General features: G+C 40.2%; 1 protein-coding gene across 6 annotated transcripts in view; it reads right to left on the bottom strand.

Moving 5' to 3' along the window:
• Positions 1-20,190, bottom strand: part of NCOA7 (nuclear receptor coactivator 7) — an 86,970-nt gene that overhangs the window by 58,403 nt on the left and 8,377 nt on the right. For all 6 annotated transcript variants that reach the window (XM_048296839.1, XM_048296838.1, XM_048296840.1 and 3 more), the window contains one exon: positions 3,285-3,416. In XM_048296839.1, the coding sequence (XP_048152796.1) occupies positions 3,285-3,334 (50 nt within the window). In that variant the 5' untranslated portion in view covers positions 3,335-3,416. The remainder of the gene's footprint in view (positions 1-3,284; positions 3,417-20,190) is intronic.

Here is a 20,190-nt window from a genome sequence, read left to right as displayed (position 1 = left end):
CACATGTTACTCTTATACTTTCACTTCTTGCCTGTTAAACTCCCACGAGACGTAACATCTTACCTACACAAGAAATCTCTTTAAAAAGCTTTGAAGACATTTCTATTTTGTTCGAAAAAATCATTTTTTTCGTTTTCTGCCAACTAAGGCAAAAAGTAAGCCCTTTACCACAAAACAGAGTGGGTAAAGTTGCATTTCGTAAGAAGCAAAAACTGATGGGGAAGGTTTTATTTCAGCTTCACTTGCCACAGGGAGGGGGAAAGACCTGGGAAAATTGAGGCACTCAGACCATAACTATGTGTAGTGGAAAGATATGATGGCTGAGTGGGTCTCTTCTACAGAGCAATTTCACATATTTTAAAGGATAAATGTGTAAACAACAATAAAGTTTGGGGACAGAGATGCAGACAATTTCATGTTCATCTTGGTCTTGCAATTCAGGAGCTGGTTGGTCTGCACATATTTTGGGATTCCCAAGCTAACCCTTCCAACAATTGCAAGCATAATCACTCAGACACCGAGCACCACCCCTACCAAAAGCTGCCCAGGAAGCACCAAGATTACACTGCCCTGAAGACCAAAAGCCAGCTTCTGATGGGAAGTCAGACACTTTGAGATGCTGGCAGGCCAAGTAAGGGAACTGTTTGTCCCACTGCTCATGTTCACATGTTCCCCAGCTCTGCCAACACAGAACTTGGGTTTCTGTTAGCAGAAGCTTAAGAGAAAAAGCATCATCTCCCATTTTTCAGTTAATGCTTTTCACCTTGTTAACATAATAATAACCTTTCCCCTCATGTTAAAGAGTGAGATTTTCTATTAAAATTCATGTATTTTCATTTGTAGGTACTTAGTGGACTATATTAAATATTTTATTCCACCAGCATTGAATATAAACATTTTCCCCTTTATAACCAGGACATAAGCAAAAGGGATCGTTCTTCTCAGCCCTGAGTGGAGTCCTTTTCCCCACCCTTCTGACAAGCACAGATTTTCCTCCTGCTGGCAAAAAGTCTAATCCATTTCCCATTCTCTTCCTTAGTAAATAGCAGAGTCTTCTCCCATGAGCATCTGATCACAGGCAAAAACAACAAGATTAAAGTAAAGGTGAGGTGAAGAGTCTTTGCTTCAGGAGGATGTTTACATAAATTTAGATTTTGTAAATACTACTCTTATCTTAGACTCACAAAACATAATAGTAATAATACAGGGAAAAATACAGTAATGGAAGTACAGAGGTGCACATGATTGGGAACCAGCTAAGGTTGCTCTTAGCTTAATAAATATGAGCCCAAGCTGGCATGAAAAGCAGCATGTTTGAAGCAGCACACAAAAGTGTATGAGAGTCAGAACTTACCAAACTTGGGTGCTTAAATTTAAGGACAGAACAACCTTCCACAAATTCCAAGGTACAAAACATCCCAAACTGGTAGCAACACCAAAGTATGCATCTGATTAAATTATCTGTGTCCCAATATGAGGAAACTAATCTGGTAACTTCTGTGTCAAGTCAAAATTTTTAAAAGTTTAAAAAAACCCAGGGACATGGTTGGAACTGTCTGTACTAAAGGCAATATAATCTGCCTATTATTTTCAGGTATTCATATGACATTTATATGGGTCATCATGCAAAGCATTTACACCGTTCATCTGCAAGATCCCGTGGCACCTGTTTACTATAGGAAGCGTGCTACACTCAGGATGCTAAATGCAAATGAAGTTCTGCTTCTGTCCCTGTCTGCACACACAGACAATGTACAGGAAGAAAAGCTGGGCATGACACCGACTGACAGACTTCAGCTTCTATTAACACATGACCTGAGGGTCTGCATGCACATTCTTGTAAAAATCATCCATGGCTTTGCTTAAGAATGAGGACTTCACATAAGGGCCTGCAATATATATAAAAAAAAAAAGATGAAAGCTGGGAGGGAAAAGACAGGTGATCCCCCCCAAAGCTACACAGCAGCTAAGTGCTAGAACTATGAATTGATTTCAGATGTTTTTGAACCTGGCTAAATGTCCTATGCCCAAACAAGGCATGCTGCCCCTGTGAATTTTTAAAAGAAAACACTCACAAGATGACAGAGAAAAGCAGATTAAATACAATTGTCAAGGACTTTCCTGAAAGCCTCTTGAGGCTTTCCACTTGCTTAGCAGACAGCACTTAGAAAAAACACAAAACATTCTCAATACTAAAGCGTCTTACTTAGACATCTGTCTCAAAGCCTGAGTCTTCTTTAACACAAAATTACTTGTTCCTTAGTACAATCCTTTAGCTACTTCTGCTTTATCCTTCATAATGCCCCCTCTGTTTTAGGTGCCATTATCCACTTCCCCTTCTCAGAATCCCAAACTGCAGCATTGTGCCAACATCAACATAACTGCATTTCTCCAAATGGAAAGCAAGTCACCAGACATCAACACATGACCAAAACTTCCTCCAGTCTTTAGCCACCCTTACATAGAACCTGAATAGCAATAAAGAAGCAGCAACTTTTCCCCACACTACTTCTAAATGTTGTGACAGGCATGTCTCTAGATGTCTGTAATGCACTTAGTTTCCAGTTATTTAGTACTGAGTGGAGAGAGGATGCTATTCTCCTCTTCAACAGAACAGAAAACATCCTTGAGGCAAAGATGTTTTTTAAACCCATTTCCTATCCCCTCCCAAGAGTAAGTGAGCTTTGGTTGTTCTTGTACATCAGAGCTCAGAGATGATTAGAGACCTGCTAAATTAACAAAGACAAGTTATTAGGAAAGCAATATCACTTATTTCTTAAAAATCACCAATCATTAATTCCAAGTGATAAAAATGATTGATTGAAAAAACATTGCTTTTATTTACAAAGATGATATGGTTTAGCCAGCTTACCCTTTCGCAACTAGTCTTATCCTATGAGACAATACTGCTTAATCTGTGCTTTATTTGAAATCAAATAAACTTCAGGTTTAAACACACATATGTTTCAGATATGCCTTGTTTTCATCAACACTGTCCAGGAACTCAATGCCAGAAGCCCAAATGCAATGCAATTTGTAACTGAGTTCCCAAGAACAGTTTAATATTACAAATTAGAATTATAATTCAAGTCTCCTCTACAACCCAAAAGAAAAAAATGGCCACTCCAGTATCAGGGATACAACAAGGAAAGCATCTTCTGGATACATACTGCAGCATGGGTTTCATTTTTATACATACTTGAAAAGTCATAAAGCCTTGTGAAAAAGGCAGAATAAGGAGTTCTGTATTTTAATGAACATTGAAATAAGCCCTGTAAGCTTACCGAGCAAAATAGCCTTGTCGCCGTTCCTTCTTCTCTTCCTTGGTCTCCATTATTTACAGTCAAATGGGCAAGGTGAGCAGCCAAGTGAGATGCTCTTTTTCCCGTCAGTACCTCATATCCAGGTAGAGTCTCCTGTATATAACAGTTAAAAACAGGAAGTTCATAAATCAACATGTCAACAACACCTACAAAACCCAACAGGTTGTGGAAATACAACTGACCCAGTGACAAAGCAAAGTAAAACTTTAACCAGTGTTTGCTGTGCAATATCCACTTAGTATACAATAAGACAAACCAATAAATGCACTCAGGCCAGTTTCTCAGCAGTGGAAAAGACATTTTGCAAAGCCGGTAACCTAAAGAGCAGCATCAAGTTTTAAAACTCTGGAAAGATTAAACTACTTTCAAGTTTATACCAAAAAAATCTTCCAGGTCTCATGTGTTTCCTAGACAGGCAGATCAAGAGAAGCTTTGGAAATACATAATACAAACAGTAAAACCAGTAAGACACACAATGCTCACTTTGAATTTAAATTTTAAATTACTAAAAATACTATAAAATTGTGAGAGATCTGAAAGTTTTAAAACAATGTAAAGGAAAAAAGAGTGATCTACATCTATACAAGGTTTGACTGTTGTGACCAATATGCACGTTGAAACAACTATAGAGGGAGAAACAAGATGGACCTCTGGTTCTCCAGATGAAGTGTAATCACCTTGAGATAGGCAGGACAAGGGGAAGGTTATCTAGAAGTTTAAAAAAAAAAAAAAAAAAAGGAGACCAGTAATACTGGTTTTCGACACGAAGACCACCACCTCTTGGCAGAATGCTGTACCAAGGCACCTGGAAACCAGGACCTGAGAATTTCTGAACTGCTTTGTAATTACTGTAATTAACAACATCCCACATCAACTGCTGTCCAAGACCCCTGCCAAGATGTTTTATCATTTTCTGCTCCTCAATATACATTTAACCTACCCTGATGGCTTGTGCACAGGCACTAAATAAGTTAACTTTAGAGTTTTTTATCAGTATTTCAGAATAAACTCAAACCAGAAGTTACTACTAAACATTTTAGTCTAATGGGCTGTATAACAAAGAAAGGGAAGCCATATAAATTATGATTCATAGCAAAAGAAGAAAAATTCCTCTGGGACCTAATCAGTTCCCATTATTTTCCCCTGCATTAAAAGATCACAAGCTACAAACTGCCAGATGTCAACAAAAGAGATGATGCAGCAAAGACAGACTAATCTACTTGAAAAGGCCAAGAACAAATGACGCTAGATTCTACTAGAAATGCTTGCCACAATTTTCTCTCATTATTGATGGATGATCAGTCCAGAGCATATGAAGCTCATTACTTCAAAATGCACTTTTTCTTACTCATTACTTTTGAATGCATCCAGTGCATCAAAAAGAATCAAGTTGCTCTGATTTTCACACATCAGGTAGTCTTACAGTAATGGGTACTCTTTAAATGGCAAATATCTGACATCTTTACCTTTATGAAGAGAATACTATTTTATGTCTGCAAGATAACGCATGATGCAGTCTTCACCTGGTCACAGAAACCTACGTGACAGTAGCGTAACAGCAGCACCAGAACAAATTGGCCTGCTCAGATGTTCAGTCTGTATGAAGATACCACAAACTTCCTGAGCATTCTGATGCATCTCTATCTTCCCTATTGGGGCAGGTTCTTAGATCTTCAGAGGATCAAAACTGGTGGCTTCATGAGCACTGCCTTTGAGTTACAGTAAGTCTTTCAAAGTGTACAACTACACCCTCCCCAGTGAATTACAAAAACAGTTCAAAGAAAGAGGAACCACTTTTCCCCCTTCACCTGCTTTGCCTTCACTACACTGTGATGCGGCATGAGGGCACTGAGAGGCCAGAGCTGAGTCTCACACTGAGACCAAGAACTATTAAATAACCCCAAAGCATCAATATAGTACTAAGCCCATGACCACAATGACAGCAGGACCGAAGGGAATGAGAAGAGGGAAGAGTCCCTCACCTCACTGAAACAAGGTCAGCTGGGATGAACAGAGGCAAGACAGATCTGTCCTCACTGCCTAATCCCACGCAAGAGTCAGTGGTATGCTCTTTCCATTTATTCTCCTCCCCTCCCACCATCTACCATCCCCAGCCAGGGAAGTCACTGGCCTGCTCCAGGCTGGCAGACAAAGGGAGCACTCCTACCCAGGGAGCCAGGAGAAGAAACCCCTGCCTGCCCACATCCCTGTCAGGCCCAGCGCCGGAGCAGCCACCCCCTGCTCCAGCAAAAAGGGGCACAAAAAAGGAGAGAGGAGGTTAAGCCTGGACCTAACCACAGATGCTACAGGAGGTGCCAGTGCCAAACCAGCGAGGCACTGCTCAGCTCCCCAAGAGTGAGGTCTGCTGTTTGCCTTCATCAGTGCTAACCAAAGCCAGCAATGGCAACATGGATATGGAGCCGGTTCTTCTCACATCAAACGCAACTCCAAGTCCTTTTACAGGGTGAGGAGGAATAAATCAAGAATTTTTAAAAATTAAGTAATTATATTCATAACAGATGGGCACTCAGAAAATTGGAATGCTAATCACAGACCAGACACATCAAAGACATTCAGGCAATTTTTTTCTTTTGCTAATAAAAATATACAGTAATATAATATCCAGTCACCAATTAGAGTAAATTTTCATAATAGAGTAATTTAATGTCAGATTCCACCCTGTTGACTTAAAACTTACTTAGTTTACCTTCTCAGAAGAAACAACGGTGTTGTTTTAGAGAGGCATATTAAAGTCTTAAAATTACACTTTGAAAACATAGTATTAGAAATAGCGAACTGATTAGGAAGGCTGACTTCTGAAGTTCTGAGTTTACTTGTGTTGTTGGGAATTTTGTACTAGTTGCCCTAAAGGGAAAAAAAAAGAGAAAGCCTGACAGCTAGAAGGAACATAGCACAGACTGCAGTTAATTGCTACAGAAAACTAGTATTTAGTATTTCTGAGAGGTCCTTTTCATTTTTTAGTTTTTTAAGTAGTTACAGCACAAAACCCACATTTACTTTATAGGTTGTCACTGACATTTTAAAGTTACATCAAAAAAGGCAAACCTACTCCACACTTCTCCCCTATCTGTCCTTTGGTATCTTACAAGAAAAAAATCCAAGGTATTCTTTATTACCTGCTTAAAACATTATTGAGGCTACATGGTTAAAATGAATCTTGGTTTCCTGGCAGCTCATTTCTGATACAGACAAATACTGAATCAGGAGACTATTAAAAATGTACATATTTGGGGGATATTTATATGCTGAGAAACGGACGCCTTACTCATATATCATGAGTTCAGTCCAAACTCAAATGATGACAAAGCTGATTTTATATAAATTTCAGGCTCAGTTTAACATGTTCTACACACTGAAACAGAAGCAGATTTTGAAAAGCTTATATTACATGTCTACAGCAATGCTAATTCTTTAATTTGGCATTTTCAAGGTAAACCTGATTACCAAACAATGCATTTCATTAAGGAGCCTGTTAAAAAATTGCCACTCTCCAAATTCAGCCAGTGTCACCACATGATAGTTACATAAAGAAAAGAAAAAAATACATAAAAATATACTCTTCTTTCTGATTTTAGTCCTATTGCTCTGGGTATTTTAATTTATATTTACTCATTTCTGGATACTTGCTTTGTCTATCTAGTCTTGCTACCAGGGAGTTTTGGGGATGTTACTGAAAACTTGTAATTAGGAGGGGAATGCTCCAGCAAGGCCACAAATGGAAAAAAAAAAAGCTTTTAAAATATAATAATCACAAGAACAGAGTGAACTCCTGACCATGGATACCCACACCACTTCAATTGTCACCATGCTTCCAAGACCTCCAGAACCTGCCTCCAGGTCCTGCTGTGCTCCCTGCAACCTGGCAGTGCAGGACAGCAGCTTCCTGCACTGGTACATTCCAAGTAGCAGCAGAAGATGCTCTAAGTGCAAATATAAACAAAGGGAAGTGGAACATTAAAAATAAGTTAGTATGTGAATAGAGCACCCTTTAAAGACTTTGATAGATTTACCAATTTCTCAAAACTATTTTTTCTGCCTTTTCCTTCCCTTCTCATGCATGAAGAATAATGTACCTTGCTACTTGCAGTTTAAGTAGTTCACATTTTCATGACACAAGAAAAAGTCCTGCTTGCTGTGCTCAGGGGTAAGCCCCCAGAAATTCTGTCTGCTGGCTCTAAAGCATCAACAAGCAATCCTTCAGTTGTGGGCTTTATTTTCCAAAACCATGCACATGAACAATAGTACATATAACAGCACAGCAATGCAGAAGCCAAGGATTATTTTTAGAACATTCAGTGGACTTGATAGCTTGTCTCTGACCATCTGTACCCACTGTAAGTCCTGGAAAAACATGCAGAGAAAAAGAAACATTCAAGATCACGCAATTCTCTGGACATATTTTTCATGATCCTGTAGAGTCAATATCCCTCAACCTTTCACAAGGTAAGAAAATTATATAATTCCCTGCTTTGCATATGGGGAGCTGAACTGTAAGAATTGCCTCCACATGCTCAAATGAGAGCAGAAGAACAACGGGTGCAAGTATCCTCCCAGCAGCTTTAATCTACCAGCCTCAATAACCTGCAGCAATGAGAACACGGGAGGAGACTACTTTGACAAGGAGATAGTTATTATTTTCTATGAAATTTAAACTGACTAACTTTGGAAACCAATAGCACAGTCTCGATTTCATCTGGCTCTGCAGGTATATACACAGGAATTACAGCTCAGATCCACAGAAGAAAATAAAAAGCCTAACTCCTCTGAGGATCCAGGCTCACTCGGCTCCTTCAGCATGTATGTAAAAAAAAAATTAACTGACTTTAGGTAAACCAAGTCAAGGGTAGTGTATTCCAAATCTCAGCAGGAGCCTCATGATGCAAGAGACAGTGACAACAATCACACTGTGAACAACAAGCAGGAAGGTGAGAGGTCCAAGCACAAATTTTCCAGTTAGGAAGGCAGAGCAGATTAAGGCACAAGACCCTCAGTGGGACAGCCAAGCAGACATGGCCACAGCAAGGATGCAGCAGGGAGACCTCAGTGTGCTGAGGGAACAGGATGCTGCCCAGACACGCCACGTAGCTCTCATCTGCTCTCTGGTACAGTGTCCCACACAACAGTAATTTTTTACTTTTACTTCTCTATGATACCTCTGCCCCTGAGACTAAAAACACCACACACATCTGTTCACAGCACTGCATGCTTCCTATCACCTGCAGAATTCAAAACTGGTCATGCACAGACGTGAAGCATTACTAATGATCTGCCTTAGATCTGCAACTCTGCAACTGAGTGCCTGCTTCTTACGAATAACAAGCCTTCTGGGTACATGTGCCAATTCTGACCCCTAAAAGATGCAGCACGAGAGATGACAAGGGTTACACCAATAAGCCAGTACTAAGACCAAAAAAAAGAAAAGATATGTTTGTAGTACTTCAAGAGCAATAATAAAAATATCTATCACGTTGTAAGAGTAAGCAATTGTAGAACAAATCACAGATAGAAGGGAAGGAGTTTCAGCGTATTAGATCTGAAATTGAACCCTTGGGGGGTGCTAGTTGTGCCTCTGATGAGCCCAATGCAGTTACCAGAGCACTGTGCAGATGCAAATAAATAAAAACACACACCACATAAGGCAACAGAAACAGTTTAACACAGGAGACATTCTAATTTGCTACTGGTCATATAAATGCCTATTATTAAGCTTCACAAGCCAAAACACTAATAATCACTCTTGCATTCATTTCCATAGACCTCCCATTTTTAAAACCAGGAAGGTGAATGCACACTTGCACATTATGAGAAATACTAAACTTTGCAGCATTAATGCCTCACTGACTGGACTAACCAGGTTGAGTTCTACTGCTTTTAGGTTCTGCTAGTATATTTTACTTGGTGTAGTAACAGAAATGCAAAGCCAGGAAAGAGAAGAGAGTAAGCTACAACTTTTTTTACTCTTTTCTTTAGGAAAAATGACTTAGGAAAAAATGAGATTGGAAGCTTTCAGAAAAGTATGCAGCACGAGGAAGTAAAACACAGCACAGACTTAATACATTCATTAGAGTGGACAAAAAATTGTTTATTCTAAAGCTATCTGAAATATGGAATTATTTTAATACAATTACATAGTTACATTATTATGATGTAAAGTGTGCAGATATTTCTAAAACATTAATAAGCTCTATAAAGAAGTTTCAGTCCATTACACATAATTGGAGGGTGCTAAACTAACCCAGGAGAGCTACTCCACCTGAGGTTCACTCGACCCTTGCTTGGTGAATAACCCCTCTTTATGTTTTTAATCTTTGAAGTATTATGCCTCCCACGTTTCTTGTGACAAGGGTGCACTCTTAAAATCCACAAAGAATAAAAATACAAAAATTAAGAGACTGAAAATAAATGTGTAAGCAGAAGCAATTTCTAGACTTCTTGTTCATATTAAACACAGAACAGTCAAAATTTCTGTGTCTCCAAATAGAGAGAAACAAAGAGATTCAACGTGGCTATTTGCATGCTGTGGGCTCTCAAGGACAGTGAAAATAAGATCTGGAGATAAGACAGACAAAGAAAACAATCATCCTTGCTCTTGACGAACAGGATACAATGTTTAGGAGGTTATTATCCTCCCTACAGTGGTGTAGTAAACTAAAAGTTCAAGCATTTTCATTCCCTATTAATGAAGTAAGAACAGGCTAAGCTTAGATCACCTTCAGTTCCCCTACTGGATTTCCAACACTGTCCACAAGAACAAATAAAATGAGAATCAATGTAACAGAAACATTTCTGATTCAGAAACAGAACAATAACAAAACTTGATTCAGCTCCAAAGAACTCTCCAGATGAATTATTCCTGCCTTACTTGGGAAGAGGCTTTAACCCACTAACTCAGGCTGTCACGTTTCACACAGAATAAGGGGAAGCAAATGAGCTAAGAAATTCCATATCACCAGTCAGGTTGTCACGAGACAAAAACATCAAGATTTAATCTTCCCTCATTGGCCACTGAACATCACCAGATGCATTTTCCATATGGAACAATATATTTTACTGTTTAACTCAGCTTCATTTGCTAGACAGAAACTGGTTACAAAACACAGCATAAACTATTAACAGGCAGAGTGCTATGCTATTCCAAACATAAAAGTGCAGTGCTGTTGAAAATCAGGCCACCTGGGGAGATTTTCATTTTTAGGCCAACAAGAACATTGCTGCAGATGTTTTAAAATAATTAATACCTTCCTCTTACTGTATCTCCTGTTTCAACCTACCCCAATTCCATTAAGCATCAAGTCCAAGCCCTCTGACCCTGCAGCTTTCCACACTCACACTGTACAGGTACACACAGTGTTGCCCTCTACAACTACCTGAAAGAAGAGGTGGGGAGGTGGCAGTCAGCCTCTTCTCCCAGGCAACTAGTAACAGGACACAAGGAAAAGGCCTTAAATTGTGCCGGGGAGGTTCAGGGTAGATATAAGGAAACAATTCTTCACTAGAATAGTGGTTAAGGATTGGATTGTACTCCCCGGGGAAGTGGTGGAGTCGCCATTCCCGGAGTGTTCAAAAAAATGAGCAGACATGGCACTTTACCATATGGATTTGTTTGAATATTGGATCTGATGATCTTGGAGGTCTTTTCGACTCTGTGATTATATGAATTATAAAAGGATGAAGTTTACCATACCCAGAGAGGGTAAGACAGACATCACTGTTCCCTTACCTCTGCTTGGAGCATGTAGGGATACCCACAAAAGACTTTTAATGTATGTATTCCCCAGCATTCAACTAAAACACCAAGTATTTGCAGTTTTCTAAAATACAAAAAAACCGATGAACATTCAACACATCAACTAGCATTTAGACAATCCCCTTAGCACTACCTTGCTGTTTTGTCAGTTGACACCATCATGTTCCTTGCTCTTAACAACTGCTAGTTTCATGATCTGTTTAGTATTTCAAAGAAAGCTTTGTACATCTGTTTTGTTAAGGTCAAGACAGATACATACAAGCAACCACATCACACCCAGACCAAATGAATTACAGGTTCTCTACAAGGTTCATAAGGGACATGATCAAGTCCTCCTTAGATTCCTCTCTTCCCATACTCAGAATGCTGCTAAAGGCTGCTGGAGCCACACTGTCACATATTGCAGGGCTGGCAACACTCAAGTTGTTTCTACGAATTAGGTTACACAGGCCACAAAGTGGGATTTGCACTGTCAAAACAGCAGCATCATAGCAGACAGCAAGACAGCAGACAGCACAGTAAATATCCTTTGGTGATCAAGGGGACCCTGACCAGTCAAAGCGCCAAGACAAAGAATTTGGGCTTTCTCTCGTCTCGGGCTGTTAGAATCTGTCCATGGAGCAAGCAGATATCAGTTTCAAGTATTACTGCCCTTTGCCTTTCTCCCTTTCGCCCACTTCAGCTGCTTGGTAACACTCTTCCACCCAAAATTATCACACCAATGACTCGCAGCAGACTCAGCAGAAGTGGCTCTGTATCTGCATTTCAGTTTATACCCCACCATGCCAGCTCACACCCCCTTCCAGCAGGCTTTGCTGCACACCCTCACTTCTGCCACAGCAGGCAGACCTGCGGCAGCAAGCTTGGGCAGAAAACCGTCCGTGTGACTCCCTGAGCAGCGACTCTGTTCTGTGGGCATTAGCGACCACACACGTGGATAGATAAGTGGCAGCATTCATGGGATGAGAAACAGACTACGAAAGACAAATGCATGACTTCAGCTTCACAGCAAACTTGCTCTCTTCTCAGCTCTTTTCTCACCAACACAAGAAAGGCCTTTATACGAAATGTAAATAAAGCTGAGGTAGAGCAGAAAGAGACTGGTGTTTGAAGAGTCTTTAAACCACAAAGATGTGGCTCGATGCTTGGCACAAATACCTATACTGTCAATCACAGGTACCATAAATGACTAACTGTTTACAATTATTAATTAGTTTAGGTCCCAAAAGGCTTAAGCATAAAGTTAGGTTTATATTAAATATTCCTACTGTACTCCATGAAACTTCGTTAACACGTTCTCAATGCTTTACAGGACAAGATCAAGCAACAAGAATGAACAATGAACAAATCCATCAGTCTAACAGGAAGCATTAGAAATGGTCAGTTTTTTACTTCTAGCACATTTCCAGCAATATAAATAATCATGCAGTGAAAATTACTGGAAACTTCTCTTTAAAAAGCACTCCATCATTTTCAGGCGTTTAGAAAAAGAACCTCAAATCAACAGAACCTCAAATCAACCCAGAGACACTACACTGTGAAAGGTAAGTATTAAAATACTTCAATACTTCAAAAAAGCAACCAGACGCAAGAACTACTTGAAGGTAAAATAATCATTTTTAAGTTTCAGCTTAACACCTCTTTTTACAATTGACCCTGATTCATGCAAATTCCAGGTCATCTCTTCTTCTCTGTCATCTATCTCCCAAAGGAGAAGCAAGGAGGCTGAGGAGTGGGGGCAGAAAGGAGTCTAGGAGTAATGCAATGCAAATGTTTTCCTATCTGAAACACTGTTAACAGAACCAAAATGCCAGGTTTCCATAGCAACCTGAACTGTGTCACATGCTTACACTTATGTATATTAAGTACATATTGAACAGTTTAATTGTAACATAAAATCCTGTACATTTGTAATGTACAAAATTAACACTGGAAACATTCACTATTTACTTTTCAGTTGCTTAACCTGCAAAATGTATTGCATTACAGTGTGTTGAGTGCACCCTTACATTGCACCTATGCAACTTCATAGGTTCTCCAATACTGGCAGTGTTAGGTGCATCAAAATTACAACGATCAACAATAAATCAAAGTCTCTTCACACTGCATAGACCAAATCCTGTTTTTAAAAGCAGCAATGTTTCTAATTATTTCCTTCTTCCTTGCAAAATCCCTTTAGGCATTGTGTAACAGAAAACTATTTAGTTGTCTTGCCCTTCTGAAACATCCTGAAAACCTCTATTATCTTACCATTTTTCCTTCCTTCATCTCCAGATTCCTGTAAACACTACACACAGTTGCTGACCTTGTACCGAGTCACCTTGTGCTACATACAGCGCAAAAACTCCCCTCTCAAACGGAATTCCCCTTCCTATATACCGGAGCACAGTCACAATTACTACTAATTAGAGAGGGTCTCTTTGAAGAGCTGTTTGCTTCTTCAGAAGCAGAAACAGAAAAGTTCTTTATACTTTTCTGTGTTCTAATCATTTGTGCTAACTGCTCAAAATTATTCAGGTTAAGTAAAATTACCTCTGTCTATGTATGCAGAAAAGATAGAACAATGTTATGATTCATGCAAAACTGTTACATGCCATCCTTACTTCAGCATATCTAATCTGGCTTTAACTTGCTCAACTCGGCGTGTGTTCAATCAGTGAGATAGTTCAGGGCTTAGCTAAACAACAAAAAAAGTTAAAAATACACCTCAATTAAGCTTGAGTACTGTTGCATAAAAAACAGATGTGTAGAAGTTTTCTGGTGAAGCAGTAGCAGTATATATTTTACTTTCAGACTACTCAAGTGTTTTAAACATTATTATAGAACTGAGGTTCTCTTGTTGAACAAAACAGGCTGATTTTGAAACTAAAATTCAAACATCTTACACTGACAGTATTGACAAAGTAACTCAGCATTCTGAAGCTAGGTATTTCCTTTTGCTGGGGGGGGGAAGCAACCACCACAAAGTCAGAAAAATGACAAATAGCTTCAATTCCTCCAGTGTTGCATTTTCACAAAAGCCATCCATCTCAGCCACATCAACCAGGTACCACAACAGAGACTCTGAGCTCTACTCCTGATGCGTGAAGGGGCCACCTAAAACAGAGACTAAACAAGAATAAGAGAATAAAGGTAGGTATTTATTTGAAGGGCCTTCAAAGGTACACCCTGGGGAGCCAGAGGCTATTGCCAAAATGCACCCCAAGTTGGACAACAGGTCACGAGTTCTTCACACTTCTATACGTTTGGTTCATTTGCATATCAGGGTTAATTCTCCAACTAAAGCTTCAGTTAATGATGTAGTTTCCCCAAGCTCACCCTCCTCTTAAGATGTTGGTTTACACATTTTGGGCATAGGACAATCTGAGTGTCCTTGGAGAGCAGGCCTGGAGAGGCTTTGTTATGTCTACCTAGCACGAGAGAGCAGAAGTTAACAGGCCACAAGAAACTTCAGAGTTACACACTAAGCTGTACAGAATTTGAAAAATATGAAAGTTAAAACCTAAGGCATCACTCCTGTATCAAGTGCATTCAGAGGGACTACTCACTCATACAGATTATGCTTGTGACACCTAAGCACACATGTGCACAAGCGGGGCCCGAAGATGAAAGCTGCTAAATTTCTGTTCACCACAGGTGACACCTAACATAGCTGGTAGCGTTTCAAACAAACTTTGTGTTCTCTTGTTTATAGCTACATCCTTGCCCCTTCTCAAGTTGAAGCCAGCCAAAGCAGTTAATGCATTAACAAATTTTGGATTTGGTTTTGTTTTGCGTTTTTCCATGTTAAAGCACCTATTTTTGAGGGGCTGTAGTCCTTCCATTTTTGGTGTTAAAATTTGTCTTTGAAAATCTGTCCAAACTGGGTAGAGACCTACACTTTAAAAAAAACTGGAAAAGCACTTTGCACCTATCCCATCAGGGTGCATTGTAGTTAAAAAGGACTGACACGTTACCTGTGAAAAGTGTATTACCTCAGAGCTAGATTCATAGGATCAAAGATCATTTAGGTTTAAAAAGACCTTTAAGGTGATCAAGTTTCACCATAAACCTACTCATGGTCTTGCTGATAATTATGACAGGACCTAGGATTTAAACACATCCGTCCAATCCCAAACATATGGCTGGGCTGACCTCATTAACAGGTCTAGCTTCCACAGGTCAAAATTGCTTTTCTGAGACATCTGCATGCTGGACTCAGGGAAGTAAAAAGAAGGGGCAAAAAAAAACAAGTGAAAAGAAGCAGGAAGAGAGATATGTTTCATGGCTAGATGTAGTAAATTCCAAATTATAACATGGGATTCTGTCATCCCAGAGCCTTTCAGTGAGAAAATCATCCACAGGTCTTTCATCACAGAATTCACAACAAATAGTACATGGCATGAAGAAGAAATCAAAACTTACACAAGAGATGCAAAACACAGTACCCAGTAGAACTTTTTATTTCAATTGCAATACAATGCTGACAGCAAAGCAGTTAAGATTTGAAAACTGTACTCAGTACTGAATGTCAAGTCCTGATTCCAGTGTCATCCATGGAAGTTTGACTCTTTATAAAAGTTTCTCGATCCTTAAAAAAAGAACAAAAAAACCAAACCAAACCAACCAACCAAACAAAAACTTAACAAAAAAACCCCAGCCAGAGGAGAGGCTTTTGAAGGACTGTTACCATTTATTAAGGGATAACAGTTTTTCCCAAGAAATGCATTTTGTAACTTTACATCCCAAACCCTACACTGGGGTACACAACAAAATGAACATGTGACAGTTACCAAGTAAAAAGAAATACATGTCTCCTCCGAAGCACCTTAAAAATCAGGTTTGGTGCTGCAAGTGGCTCCTTCAGCTGCACCACATTTCCTTTTGCAAACCTCTTTGGCTTTCCGCTTGCATTTGCACACACTACCCACAGCACCCTTCAATCATGGCTCATTCCTAACGGAGCAGGGTCCCATTCTGCAAGGAGCAACATTGCTCTGCAGGGTCTGCATCTACATCTCCTACCCTGAGGGAAAACAAAGAAACAAAAGCACCTGCCTTGCTCTTCTAATAAACTTAACTTGAACTGTGTTCATAGTGGAGCAGAAGGGCTAGGAACTGCTCTCCTGGATGCCATGTTTTTCCCACAGCTCGCCACACATGGAGGCCAGGAGAATCCTCCAACACACATCAGTGCATAAGGTCTGGTTCATTCCTAGGGTTCTTGTTCCTTGCTCTTTCCAACCTCCCTGTAGAAGATTCACTATTTCTTGTTTTTGCTGTACCATTTTGGTTTCAAGAACAGTCTCTAGTCCCCTGCCCCTAAAACCTGCCTATTATCTGCCAGGCTCAGCCTGGGACTGGGAACTACCAGACAAGGGCTTATAAAAGGACACAGCTAGTTGACAAAACACTGAAACTTACTTCTCACGCAATAAGGTTAGGTGCACAGTGTCAACAGTGCAGGGGAAAAGAAAACTGATCTTCATCTCCTTAATCTCTTTTCATGACAACCAACGTGTTACTTGCACTAACAGAAATGATGCACTACAAACAGAAACCAATTTTCAAAACAAACAACCCACTTAAAAATTTGTCCACTGAGGGATCAGTTAGCAGCAGAGCCCCTTTTTAAGGAATCTAGAACTCCTGATAGAAGGAAACAAATGGACATTTGATGTGGTGTGATGCGAGCAACCACACGAGCACAAGCCCAACAAAGGATATTTTCCTTTCCATCCTGTAAGTATGACTGTAGCAGGACACAAATGCAAGTATCACAGGAAGTTTTTTGCCTAGCCTCTGCACACTGATGTGATGCTACCCTCTATTCACCTCTAACTAAAAGGCATACCTAACCAACACCGCCCAGCACCATACATTAAAAAAAACACCAACACCACAGAACAAAACCGAAACCCAAATTACCTGTAAATCAAATGAAATTTCTTCAGCAGGTATCTAACCATGAGGACTGGAGAACAACTCATGGCACCGACAGAAAGCCACCCTTGTCATTCCTTTGTGGTTCTCAATTTGTTTCCTAACTGCCCTGATGATTACCCAGGCTGCTTGTGACTTGACTCCACGTATGTGGGTGGCAAGAAGATTGTCATGTTCATCAGCTGTTAATCATTTGGGCCAGATCTCCACAAGTGACTGGCTCACAAAAGGCAAAGTCAATCTGTCACCACATACCTGGCCACATTTCAGCACACTGTTCTGTAACGAAGTAAATGTTTCATCTCCTTGGTTCTTCACCCTTCGTCACCAAGATGTCACTGCTTACACCACACAGCTACCAGACAATACCTGCATTTCAGAAGTTTTTGGAGCTGGGACAGAAGGTACAGACCAGATTCTACGTCACAGATTACCACAGCTCCTACCTTCAAGAGTCTTCAGCAGCTTCACTACAAAAGGTTTGACCGGCAACCAGGATGGAAAAAGAGAGTACAAAATGTCAAACACTGCTTATATAAGAGAAGAATTTATTTTTCATATAAATTCTAAATATCATGCAAATAATCTTCATGTGTAAAATTATTATACACTTCAGTGCTTCCCTGAATTATCCGAACCTTTGTGAGAAAGTATGAAGGAAGAACTCAAGACACTCTCTGGCCTACAAAGTTTTGCTGAGTTTGCTGCAGCTACCAAAATTTGCATACAGATTAAACCCAGCTTTATCACAAGTGCCCAGGTCTTTGGCATCAGTACAGCTGCTTAAAAAGCATTCTAAAAATGATACTTCTTAAGGTGAGAGTAAAATAAATCCCTTGCCACCAGACTGGGGCACTACTTAACCATGAGACAGTTAACTACAGCAAAAGCCTACTGACACAGCATAGAAGCAGTGCCAAGCCACTGACAACATCGAGTTGTTCCACACAGCATCTCCTCCAAAGTAACAACCTAGGCAGACCCAAGGATTTTCTGCAATCACAGCATCAGCTGATCTGGCAGGAAGCCATCCACACCTCTTCCTCTCTCAATCAAGGTGGCAGTGATGCTTTGTGAATATTCATACTTCTTTTCTATCCGCTGCAATACCTTAGAGTACTTAAAAAGAAAACAAACTAGAAAATAAGACAGATGGCATGTAGGGCAGAAAGCAGAAGAAAATAGACCGGAGTAGCAGTAGACAGAGAGAGCACTGCTAGAAAAGGTTGAATTTACTTGAAAAAAATGAGTCAGGGAATACATTACCTTTTCTTAAGATAAAGCTGAGTTCAGGGAAGCAACAACTCTCACTGTGAACTTCTGTAAAACAAAGCTGTGTTTCCTCTATCTGGTGCACTGAAACAGATCTTTGCCTGCAGAGTCTTAGATTTTGAGGAAATGGCCCTCAGATATCTACAGAAACACTATGAGAAGATCCCCAAATCAGTCATTAATGGGTGAGGGTACAGTAAGAAAATTTCCTTTCTAAAAATTGGTAGCAACTAATAATAAGCTTTTAAATCCTAAAGTGAACACAAAATGAAACATACACAATACTATTTTGACATTGTAACCGAAAGATAAACACATATCTTGCCTGTATAAACAGGTATAATTTCCCTGCTAAGCTTGCATGTTTTCTGTTCCTGTAAATCAGTTTGTTATTACCATTACTTAAACATGGGTACTCATACAACCTGCATTTCAAAAAGGATGTTGAAAAAACCCCCTGCAAAACATACACAGTAGCCATAAGAAAAGCAACAACAAAGAAGAAATGGCACCTCGGTGGGATCTACACATAGCATATCAAAGAGGAGGCCGAGTGCTTAATTACAGCTCAGGAGTACTACAGGCCACAGAATAAGAGAGCAGGGAACAGCTTCATCGAGCTCTGACAGGGGCATTGGACCACACAACACCAAGAATTTGAGGCATGCAACTGAAAGCACAGCTCACCTCTTACGATAAATAACAATCAGAAAGGTTTACTGAGATTATGATGAGTACTCTACACATCAAAAAATTCAAGTCTAATCCAGAAGTCTTCCTAAGGATGAACTGTGGTTCCATGACAAGTCATTAACTCTCAATTACGTATAGGGAGGTCAGGAGGATGCTATATGGTACTGAGCTGAAATACTGGTACTCTTGCTCCAAGTTTGGTCAGAGACAGGGGCAGCATAGGTGCGAGACCAAAGCACTGCAGCTGGTTCTGGGCACTTAGTACAACCTTCTGCATTGAAATCCACTGGGAAGCACCACCAGACCCCCCAAAGCCTGCCTGCACCCTGCCCTTGGCAGGCAAGCCCAGGAGAGACTGCAGATACACAACCACAGCCCCACACGCTGCTGCAGAGTGCTGCCCACCCCAAAACTGAACAGCTCCTAACATACAACTTCCAGCACCAGCAGAACCACTCACACCCACCTGACATTTTGACCAGGAACAAAGACATACAGCTTTCCACCTACAATAATGATGATTTGCAAAGAAGAGGGGGAGGAAAAGAAAAAAGAATACTCCTCTTTATGGTGTTTAATATATCAATCTTGTTTGGGGAGAGAAATATAATTCCTCTAGCCTGCTGTGAATTTTATCGCTAACTAATTATTTCATAAATCTGGCTAGGGAAAAATGACAAGGGAGTAAGATTTTTAAAAGAAAAAAAAGGAGAAGAGGGAAAAAAGAACTTAAAGACTTGTTTCTCCTACTCTGCTTTCCTTCCTAGTCAAAGGAGGTCACTTGAGTGAAAGCTCTTAATGCTAACTTCACTCATCAAATGTAGAATTACATTTCCTCTTTTTGGGAAAGTGATCTTAACTGCCAGGACAAACTCACCGCAGAAGTGACAGCAACATGACTTGGACGTTTTCATGCATGAGGGTGCAGATCCCTCACAAGAGGGATTGAGAAGCCAGCAACTTTGTGGCAGGCAGCCAACCCCACCATCAATAATAATAATAATAATATCCAGAGGATACCTCACTAAAACAAAAGCTACACCCATAAAGCCTTTGACTTTTTTGGCTTATTGATCGTGATGAGGAAGAGGTTTGTCAGTCAGCTGCTTTTTGGGTGATGAATTTCCTCTGCCAGATGAGCCAAGGACCATGACTGCCTGCTGCTGCGCTGGGCACCCACTGAGACACAGAGGGCACAAGCCAGGTGCTGGA

The sequence above is a fragment of the Corvus hawaiiensis genome, chromosome 3 (genome assembly GCF_020740725.1).
Source record: "Corvus hawaiiensis isolate bCorHaw1 chromosome 3, bCorHaw1.pri.cur, whole genome shotgun sequence".
NCBI lineage: Eukaryota > Metazoa > Chordata > Aves > Passeriformes > Corvidae > Corvus > Corvus hawaiiensis.
This window is presented reverse-complemented; position numbering and strand designations above follow the sequence as displayed.